The 11,423-nt window shown below is 40.7% G+C and overlaps 1 protein-coding gene across 1 annotated transcript; it reads left to right on the top strand.

Moving 5' to 3' along the window:
• The first annotated feature begins 474 nt into the window (after window positions 1-474).
• Window positions 475-4,351, top strand: LOC101172973 (intermediate filament protein ON3). The gene is made up of 9 exons (XM_011475582.2): window positions 475-801; window positions 1,985-2,193; window positions 2,268-2,328; window positions 2,416-2,511; window positions 2,613-2,777; window positions 2,886-3,011; window positions 3,091-3,311; window positions 3,392-3,444; window positions 3,544-4,351. Exons 1-9 carry the CDS (start codon window positions 475-477, stop codon window positions 3,696-3,698), a joined length of 1,413 nt encoding a protein of 470 aa, XP_011473884.1. The 3' UTR covers window positions 3,699-4,351.
• The last annotated feature ends 7,072 nt before the right edge of the window (window positions 4,352-11,423 follow it).

Genomic DNA, 11,423 nt, shown 5'->3' on the forward strand with positions numbered 1-11,423 from the left:
AGAATTGATGTTTTCTAAAACTGGACAGATGAGGTAAAACTTTCAAATCCTCAGAAGACATTACCACATGGATGTTCTGTAAAATATGTAGTATTCAATATAATTTGATTTTATTTGTGGTAGTAGAAAGTAATCATTTAAAGTGGGTAGATGAAAATGTCTATGCACAACCGCTAAAATGACTTAAAAAACAGTTTTTATTTACCCATTTCTTCGATTCTCTCTCTTCCGACCTGCAGCTTGTGCTTTTTGCTGGGCGTGTCATGCGGTACCTGTTTAACAGGATTGCACACTCCTCCCAGCTTTAGCAGAAAAGCAAAACAGACAGGTTTTTTTAAAGGATCCTCCCTCTTTCTGAACGCATTTAAATAGTGAGACGCAGCGATCGGTACTCAAAGGGACTCAGCTCTCCTCTCAAGCCTCCACATCTTCAGCTCTCTTTTGCTCGGCCATTGGACAGTCTTTACCGCCACGATGAGAAAGGCAATGTCAACTACAGGCACCACCACCACTAGAAGGTCCTATGCCATGCCAGTCAGCTCTTCCACTAGAAGCAGCTTCTCTTTTGGTGGACCCCAACAAAATTTTAGCAGCATGTCCTTGCAAAGGTCAGGAAGTTATGGTCTGTCTTCAAGCCAAGGAATGGGTTCCTTCAATCCAACGATCACAGCCGTCCATGTCAACCAGAGCCTGCTGGCCCCTCTGAACCTGGAGATCGACCCCAATATCCAGACTGTCCGCACCCAGGAGAAGGAGCAGATCAAGTCCCTCAACAACCGCTTTGCGACTTTCATCGACAAGGTTGGTTTATGCAAGTCTCTGTGAGCTGTTATCGCTGTAGGCCATGTTATCTCATACACCCACATTTACCTATGTAAACTGTCACATGTTCATCTTGTTTCTTTTAACTGCAATTGTAAAAAAAAAAAAAAAAAGGAAAAATGTAAAAGCTTGCCAATTACACTCACAAAAAAGGCAGAACTGCTGAGCAAGAGTGTTGTGAACCTTATCTTATTGAGCTATTTTGTGACTGGAGGAGATTATGAAATCCTCTGTGTCGGGGGAAAATGCGATTGCACAATATGCAGCTCAAACATACCTTAAATGACACCTGGCTTTTAACCTTTAAGGCCATAGTGAAACAGCAGAACCATCGCAGGGACGTGGTCCATATCTGACATTGTAGATGGGTAAAGTGGAGATATATCCGCCCTGAAACCACACAGTCCAAAGTCTGTCATTTGCACATGGCACCTGTCAGCTGCTTTATAAGAGAAGCAAAAAATTTGGTTTAATGCTGTTCATGAGTTTTTGGACATTTCCATATGAAACGCAAACATCCTCCAAGCTTTCTCCTGACTTTCTGTGTATTAGTGCCTTTCAAAATTCAACAAACTTGAAAGGGCAGGAGAGAGTGTCCATCTTCTGTACAAACGTTGCCTTGTGCTCTGCGGTTAATAGACCACACCTATTTTTTTATGGCTGGAGAAGCTCTCGGTCTTTACATAGTGTAACAGAACAAGCACTGTGAGTCACAGCTGACAAGACAAAGAATAGCTGACACAAGTACAAGCACTTAGATAAGATAGTCTGTCTGGTTAAATCACCTTTCAAAAAATTTAGTAAAGGGAGAGCTATTCTAAGAATAAATAGATTTAAAGCCTTAAATGCACATTTGCAAGTTCAGCTGCTGGAGTGGTGTGAACACAAAAGAATTCACAAGTTGCGATCGCTGTTTCGAGGGTGTGGCTCATAGGGTAGATAAGAAAAAACTCAACCATGCAATTAAGGTGAGGCTTCTCAAAGCTGATGACACACCCCTCCAAACGTTTCAAAAATCCTCTCTAGTACTTTTTCTTTAAACCTAGTTCACATTTGTGACTAAGACAATTGAGTAACTTTTAGAACTGCTACGTTTGTTTGCTACACAAAACCAATTTTTTTTGTTTGCCATTTCTTAACTTAATTTCTGCTTTCTTCACAGGTCCGTTTCCTGGAGCAGCAGAACAAGATGCTGGAGACCAAATGGAGCCTCCTGCAGCAACAGACCACCACTCGCTCCAACATCGATGGCATGTTCGAGGCCTACATCTCCAATCTCCGCCGACAACTTGACGGGCTGGGCAACGAGAAGATGAAGCTGGAGGGAGAGCTTAGGAACATGCAGGGCTTGGTCGAGGACTTCAAGACAAAGTTAGTATTAGATACTAAAACAAAACTGCTGAACAAGTTAAGGGTGTACTCAAATGTTTTGTGTGTTTCTTCAGGTACGAGGATGAAATCAACAAGCGTGCAGCTTCTGAAAATGAGTTTGTGCTCCTAAAGAAGGTGAGAAATGAAAAAAAAAGTTCCTTTTTAGAATAAAGTTTTAGCTACAAATTGTAACTCTTTGTTTCCACACAATCTTATTTGCAGGATGTTGATGCCGCCTACATGAACAAGGTGGAGCTGGAGGCTAAAGTTGATGCTCTTCAGGATGAAATCAATTTCCTCAGGGCTCTCTATGAAACTGTAAGTTCAGCTTCTCAATCATTTGTTTTTTTACTGCACGTTTTGGATTGAAGTGATCAAAATCGACTAAAAACGTCGGTCAACAACATTTTTTTCTGCAGGAACTTCATGAATTGCAGAGCCAGATCAAGGACACATCAGTCATTGTTGAGATGGACAATTCTCGTCATCTCGACATGGACTCCATTGTGGCCGAAGTGCGCGCTCAGTATGAGGACATTGCTGCCCGCTCCAAGGCTGAAGCAGAATCCTGGTACCAACAGAAGGTAAATGAAACAAAACTAAAGCCCTTTTCCGTCGTCATAAATGCAACACTTTGAATCCAGTTTAGATAATGGTAACGTTCTCATTGCATCACCGCTTTGTTCTTACAGTATCAGGAGATGGAGTGCTCTGCTGGAAAGTACAGTGATGATCTGCGCACAACAAAAGCTGAGATCGCTGATCTTAACCGCATGATTTCCCGTCTTCAGAATGAGATTGAGGCAGTCAAGGGCCAGGTACATTTCAGGATCTTCTAACGAATTAAACAATTTTTTAGGAAAACGTGTACTAATAAAAATAATTCCGTTTATACAGAGAAGCAACCTTGAGGGCCAGATTGCAGAGGCTGAGGAGCGCGGTGAGCTGGCAGTGAAGGATGCCAAGCTTCGCATCAATGATTTGGAGGAGGCTCTGCAGAGAGCCAAGCAGGACATGGCCCGCCAAGTGCGTGAATACCAGGAGCTGATGAATGTTAAGCTGGCTCTGGACATTGAAATCGCCACCTACAGAAAACTGCTGGAAGGAGAAGAGAACAGGTGAGTTCAATTTAAAATTCAAACTTTTTTCAATGTTTGAAAGTATTTCCTATCTAAGAGATCTATTGCTCAATCAATAGACTGAACAACGGAGGCAGCAAAACCACCGTTCATGTGCAGCAAACATCTGGTGGTAAGTTTCATATTCCCTACTTTTTTTTTGTTAATGACATACATATAGCATGAAAACAATGACCGTTTTTCACTAACTTCCCATTGTTTTCCACTCCAGGATACTCCCAGTCCAGCGGCGGCTTTGGCTTTGGTAGCGGCCAATCTAGTGGATTTGGTGGAGGCATGGGCAGTCATGGCGGTTATGGTGGCAGTTATGGTGGCTCAATCTCCAAGTCCTCATCCTCCAAAAGCCACTCTCAGAGGTTCTATTAAAGTTTGCCAACAAGGAGAGCTGTCCCGATTTTGTAGTTAGAAACTCCTGAGTTCAGGCTAATTTGGTCCCTTTTTATGGTGCTATGCCTTAACATTGGACATGTTCAAGAAGTGAGCTGAACATCTCTGTGATCCATTTTACCCTCTTTTCAATTCAACATAAGTGTTTCTGAATGTTCAGGTCATTTAGCGTGGTATTTCTTTCCTTTATGCACTGACAGTCATCAGACAAGGAAAAGAAAAATAGGCTTATGTGGAGTGTTAAAACTATACAAAAAAATATTTGCCAATCTATAATTGTACCTGTAAGTCTGCACAGTAGCTCTGGCAAATTCTCTAGCTGGCAGAACCTCAGTATCAAAATTTGAGAGCTGATGCAATTGTAAGTCACTGTCAGAATATGATCACGTGGGACATAAGAGAACAGGACATTTGTTTGAATTTTCATAAAAAGAGCTAAACCTTAAGCTGATTGGTTACTGGTTTGCTTTTTATACTGTTTTGTCAAATGTTTCTTTGCTAGTTTTTCCTCCGATTGCCTTCAAGCTACAACCTGTCAGAACCATTCAATTTTATACATAAGAACGAACCTTCCCTGCAATGTTGCTGATGAAAGTTGAACTGAATCCTAATAAAAGAAGTCTGACAAAGTCTGATGTTGTTTTTGTGTATCTACTTGAGAAAAAATGAAAGCATCTACTCTAAAACGCTGTAATCCTAGTTAATACATCAATTTTGACCTGAAATCAACATGGAGAGAGCTCTTGGTTATGACATTTCAGGAACTGGTGGTGTAGGACCCAACATGTAGGAGACCAGGCCTGGTGGCAAAAACTAAATTTAGGGTGTATTCAGACTGGGCACATTTGATACGCTTTAATTAAACCAAAGTCTGTTAGCTCTGATAATCTGAAAAAAAATTTCAGTCTGAATACACCCAAGGGGACCCTGGTCCGGGACCAGGAACTGCTCTTGGACCCATCTTTTGAGGTGGTCTCTGTTCGTTTCTAATCGAACCGAGCTCCAGTTCGCACGGAGTTTTCTCATTCTGAACAGGCTCTGTGCTCAGAGCAGAACAGCTGAACCACAACGGCCATCGTGCCTGATCTATACGTGGTGTAAACGGAGAGCAGGGAACAAACATGGAGCAACGATGCAACAGCAACTCACTGAAATCTGGTCGGATGAACTGATGGAATTTTTAACGTGATACACATTGCTTCTCACACTGGTTTCCCAACAATCTACTGGATATGTCACAAACACTTATTAGCGTAACTTCTTAGCCGTCGTCTCCTTGGTAACCGCCTTGCAGCACGCCTCTGTCGTACCTGACATTGATACAGATGCCTGAAATTGGTCACAGAAACATAAAGTTTGAATAAGTGAACTATTCCGACAAAGATTGCAAAGCTTAGGACTTGCATTGATGCTTCTCTCATTGCTTTGCCCCGCCCTAGCAATTCCTAGCCAATGACTGAAGAGATCTTTGGTCATGTGGTTTTGTTTATAAACTTTGGTTCAACTGAGAAATGTCTAGACGGCAGTCTGAATACAGACCAAATGCAAGGTTCAGGACTCGATTCGGATCAAATTAAGGGACTCACTCTGGACCAAAGGACTTTTCCAGTCTGTATACACCCTTTAAACATGACAAAACCCATGGAGAAAAAAAATACCTGACATCAAAAAATTGAAAACCAGCCACTTAAACAGACTGCAGGTAATTGACAGAAATAAAAACAGCTGATCATCATTCTTAACCTCGTCTGACTGACGGGGACAACTCAACAGAGAACATGATCAAAACCAAATCCAGGAGCACAATCCTCAGACGACAGGCTTTTCCTAGTTTTCTGTCCACCAGGAAACGTTTTGTGTTTGATCTGCTCTCCAGCTGCTTTCTGATAATGTCATCAGTTATTTATTACCACCAAGAGTTATCAGTCAAAGCTAAAAACAGAACTAACATACAAAGAACTGCACAGAACAAAGATTGCTTTGGTGCAACTTAGTCTTTATGACAGCGCAGAGTACAAATGTACACCAAACACCTAACGAGTAACTAGAAAAATGCTTTCCAGGAATTTGTCCAGTTTGCATTTTGCTTATTTGTAAAAAAACATCTAAAGCAAACACACAATGCCCATCTATGGATGACTGGATCACATGAAACTCAGAAGATAAGTCTGTTTGATTAAGAAAGCAAAAAGATAAAAAGATAAAAAAGGCTAGTGTTTATTTTACCGCTCATCGCAAACATGTGGCTCCCAGAGAGGTAAAGGCAGATGAGAAAAAAACAACCCTCTACTCCTCCAGTCAACTCAAATTTTCCTGCACAGGCTGCACACAGAAAGGTGCCTCCAGTCTGCTTTGACACGTTGATGAGAAAATTCTTGGCTGATCCTCACCTGAGGTTAAGTGTTGGCACAAATCACACAACTGATTTTAAACTGTGAGCCTAATGGAATTTAAAAAAGTGATGTTAGACGAGCCGTGTGTCAAAAGCTGAAGCCAAAGCTTTTCACCTGTCAGTTACACCTCTCCCATTAAAACCATTAGAGAAGGCTTTGTTTCAGCCTGAGGAAGACAGCAGGCGATCACTTTCAATGTTGTTACAAATTTGTATTTGCACAGGTTACGTTTGAACCTGTATGTTCAGTTCCCATCTGTGCTTAATTGCTCTTTATGACAGTTTAACAGTATAATTCCAAGCAAACGTCAGCAAAGATAGGTAAGATGTAGAACAAGAAGCTTTAATGAGCCGGTATCTGCGGTTAAGGACAAGTTACACATGTAATATGGAACAAAAAGACACATCAGCGACTGAAATAATGGAAAAGTGCATCTCATTACATTTATCCAAGAAAAGCTGTCGTTTGTCCTTGAAGAGGATCACTGGTCTTATTGTTCTGCAGTCAGCTAACTCTCTGTGTCATTAGCCAGAGATGCAAAGCAGGTCCTTCACACCTCCTGACAGAGCTACAACCTAACAAAGGAGTAGAAAAGAGTGACACACAGCTTAACATTAATGATCTGGATCTTCCCGAATGTCAAAAAAGCTTAAGGGTCTGCCTAGCGTATTTTGAGCTAAAGTTTCTTTATATATGTCCTCCATGAACACGATCGGACAGACAGCAGAAATTTGAGTTCAAGGTTGACTACAGAACAGCATGCAAAAAGCTCCCCTTGCTAAGCGTGGATGTAAATGTGTTACACGAGGATTACTAAGCTCAAAGTGGATAAAAAGTTGCATCTCAATTTTAAACAATAGTAGACACACTTTTGTTTCTATTTTAACACAGAAACACAAAACACACGAAAAAATGAGTACAAACTGTCTGTCCGTCCATTTTCTAAACCTTCTTCATCCCTTTTGGGTTCACAGGGTTGCTAGAGCCTATGCCATCCTCTGTTGGGCGAAGGTGAGGTCTATCTCAAGCCCCTCTGCCCGATTTAACCACCAAATCTTTTCAGGACTGGAAGAAAGTTTAAGAAGTAACAGAATGTTTGACCTGATGTCATCCAAGCAGAAAATCTTTATCAGGTGACACAACAGCTGTCACAAACTCTGGCGCCTGAATCGATGCACAGCTGCTGCTTTCTAAAGGTTATACAGTGGCCATGTTTACTTATTCCACTTCCAAACGCTATGCGGTGTTTTTGATATTTCACAGGAACGGCCTCAGGTGTGCCATTATGTTGTCCGCTGATACAACAAAATTACTTACACGTGTATGTCTCAGTGGGTTCACAGACAGACAAGTCACAGCAGCTGTGCTGGGGAAAACCTGCCTTGTTTTATCACTCTGTGCCCTCCAGCTGATGTGCTCTTGACTCACGGTAAGTCAGTCTTAAACAGGGACAGATTTATTATGGTGTCAGTTGTTCTTTTGCACCTTTGGTGTTACAAAAACATGTAAAAGCACACCCTTCCTAAACATATTCTTGTTTCTAATAGACTATAATAACTTATCTGTAAATTATGAACAGTAGCAGGAAGGAAAGCATTAAGTATCCCTGAATAACTCCTTGTTTGTCCTGCAGCACCTGCCTTATCTCTGGGCAACACCTCTCCCCTCTGTGACAAGGCACTATATATATAAATGATAGTCCTGAAAGGCGTTGTGGACTGCAGAGGACAGACTGTAATGATGCTTACAATCAAACAACACAATTCTGAACTAAATTCACCTCACTGAGTCATTGAAGAAGAAACTTTTTTTTAGGATTAGTATAAGATATATTTTTTTTCTTTTTTCCTTTTTTAAAAAAATTTTGTGTAAAAAAAGAAAAAAGAAAGAACTCGAAATTGCTTTCCTGCATATTTATCTTTTCAAATTGTGAATCTGCACAAGACGAAAAAAATACAGATATAGAGTGAGAGGGGGCGGGGTTCCTCTGGTCCAACAATCCCACCCTCAACTCAGGTGATGAACTCCTTCTGCTCTGCAGAACCTATGTCCTGGAAAACAACACCGTTTTTTTTTTATTTCGGCTGAAAATGATATAACAATGAATAAAAGGACAACTAAAAACATTTTGAAAATAGGTTAAAATGTGGCATTTTCTAGAAAAAAACAACCAAGATGCTATTTATAAAAATCATTGATAGCTCTAGCTTTTTACGTTTTTGTTTAACATATTTAAAGTATTAATTAAAGTTTTGAATAATGGATGACATCATAACCTTAATCAAACAAAAATACAATATTTATTTTGATCAATTTAGTTCTGGATGGAGGAATTATTTAAATGAAATTAAATAAAAACTTTAAGATTCAGAAGATTTAATTAAAAAGCATTTCTTCTTGCAAAAACATTTTTTTAGCCAATGAATGATTGATTAAACCAATAGCAATGAAACTAAATTAATGTGAAAAAAAATTGCAGGACTGGTAACATGTATTCATAACGAGTGAATATTTGACAGAGGTTTCTCTGTACTTGTGGGCTCACTTGTCCAGTATCCTGTTCTTCTGATCCTTTAATTTATTAAAGACACAAATCCTCAAAAACTCTGACATTGCTTTTTACCTCAGCTTTAGAAAACCTAACCTAAAGCTGGAAGTCAATGTAAAAAAGGATAATCCCATCAGCTTGGTGTTCCTGATTGTACAAAACACTAATGAGGTGTCAACCTCTCTCAAACCCAGCCTGGCTAGTGATGAGGGTCAAAGTGAAAAGCCATGCAGACAGTGCTGCCACTGTGCCGTCAACGGAGCTTTTCAGATTTACTTCCCCACTGTCTATAAAGAATCCGCTGGTTTTACCAACCGAAATTGAAAACTGCTGGAGGGGAAAATCACAGTGGAGGTGCTGGCTGTGAAGAAGACCATAAAGAGGCAATGACAGGCAGACGTGTTGGTTCACTCACAGCTGAGAAGACTATGGCTGAGAAAGGGCAGAGTACAGGCGAGCAGAGGCAAGCAGAGGAAATAAAATGTAGAATATGTTGGCATTTATGCTGATGCAGGGAATCCTTATGAATACTATACTTGCAACATTTGCTAAAGCAAAGAAGGAGGTGCAGGAACTGCAGGTCAACCTCCTTTTTGGGTTGTCCGGGCCCATGGAGGGCCATAGAAAGGATTGGCTGCATCTTAAGTGGAGCACTGGTGTAGCTCAAAATGGCCACCTCAAGGGACGTTGTGAAAATGGAACGCATGATTTTGATGCAACTGGTAAGTGTGTCATGAAGTAGTCGTACGGGTAACGTAAGTTGCACTCACTTATGACATACAGGTGATGCTGTAAGTATCCCGTATAAAGGACACTACTCTTTGATGTTCTATTTTTTACATTTCTATCAGGCAGCAAGGTGCGCCACGTATCACCTGAAGAGCAATAAAGGGTTTGTGGTTAAGTGCGCAGTGTTAGGGGGGTTGAAAAAATAAAGAATCCACACGGTACCCCTGCGCCTCCCCTACTTCACCCTTACTTACCCTTGTTCTGCATAAGTGTTCACTACAACCTCTCACTCGCATCATCCTTGTAGAAAAAAACGTGCAAACATTTTCACTGTACAGGCTCACTTAGTGGTCTGCGACCTTGATAATTCATGTGCCCTGTATAGATTCGACCATTTTTGCCCACAGGCGGCCTGTATTCACCTGTAAGGGCAGTTGTGACTTATGCTATGTTCACACTAGCCTAGGCCACGCACGTTAAAGCAACCGCTTTCAAAGAGACGTGTATGCACGTTTCCAGCTTCTGCTTCAAAACTCTTGCATTTACATGTTGCTAGGCAAGTTTTTTAAGTCTGATTTGGGATCTATGTGCAAAACACGTGGCCATTGAAGGTACGTTGAAAGTTAAACCAGTTGAGCTTTGACCAATTAGGGACTTGGATTTAGTAGTGATGTATGAGTAGGGTCCTTTTTAATTCACTGAAGTGCCAAAACTGATCATGAAGGAGAAATTAATAATTGCAGTTTTTGACCGGTCAGACTTAAGACTTTTATATATCAGAATAGAGCTGTCAAACTAAAAGCCTGGAGGTAGATTCACAAGATGTACAACTCTTTGCCATTTCACACCACGACTCTTCCAACAGTAGGTACAGATAGTAACGGGTGGCAACAGTCCAGTGAGAACACCATATGCTCCCTCAAGAACCCACGATTGACTCGTTCTTCAATCAATCAATCAATCAATCAATCAATCAATCAATCAATCAATCAATCAATCAAGACAGGGGAGATCCTGGACAGGTCGCCAGTATGTCGTCGGAGTCCTCGGAGAGAACCCACGCATGCACGGGGAGTACATGCAATCTCCACACAGAAAGGTCCCCCATTGGTGTTCTGTTTCAGGCCCCCCCGCAGGGACTTGAACCGGGGGCCTTCTTGCTGTAAGGCAAGAGCGCTAACCACTGAGCAGCCAACACGTAGCATTAGGCATAAGATTTTTTATCATTCAATAAAAAGTTTGGTTCATGCCAAAAAGCCGACAGAACTCATGCATGGATTTCTCAACTCCTATGCATTCAAGCATCAAATTTGCGTCAGAAGCCTCTCTTTCGGTCTTTTCGGTCAAATTCACAGCTCAAAAATCTGTTTATAAACTTGACGTTCAAGTTTGACGTTCAAGGGGTGGGATTATATAATTTCGCTTCTTCCCACTCCTTTTCAAGCAAGAAATCAAGCTATACTTGACTTTAGTTAATGATCACTGTATTTAATTAAGCAAAATGTGATTTAAGTGATTTTTTTGTTTTGTTTTATTTTCTGTCTTTTTAAACTATGCATTTCAACTTTTCTGTAATGATTTTAATAAATATGTGTAAATTCTTTATTGCTTTGACTACAATGCTTGAAATAAATCAATAACTCAAATCAAAACAATCAATCAAAATAACCGATTTTGCACCAATTTTACCTATTAGAAGTACTATGCTGCCTAAAGATAAAAAGTATATTCTCAACATGGCCTTTTACCTGTAACAGCTAATTTTAATTATTCCCAAGAAGTGTACAAAAAATATTGCTGCTAATTGCTCATGTGTTGAAACAAGGAGTCTAACATGAAAAAACTCAACATCCTCTTCCTCCCAGTCTTGTTGGGTGCATTGAGCTGCAGTAAACTGCTGTGTGTCAGACAGGTGAGAGTTGCTTTGTGAGCAGCTACAAATATAGAAAATCCATTTGTTCTCCTTCAGACACACAACATCAGTCATACAGACAGTCCCGGTCCGCCAGGAATCTACCAGCCACTGGCCAAATT

Source organism: Oryzias latipes, chromosome 5 (genome assembly GCF_002234675.1).
Source record: "Oryzias latipes chromosome 5, ASM223467v1".
NCBI lineage: Eukaryota > Metazoa > Chordata > Actinopteri > Beloniformes > Adrianichthyidae > Oryzias > Oryzias latipes.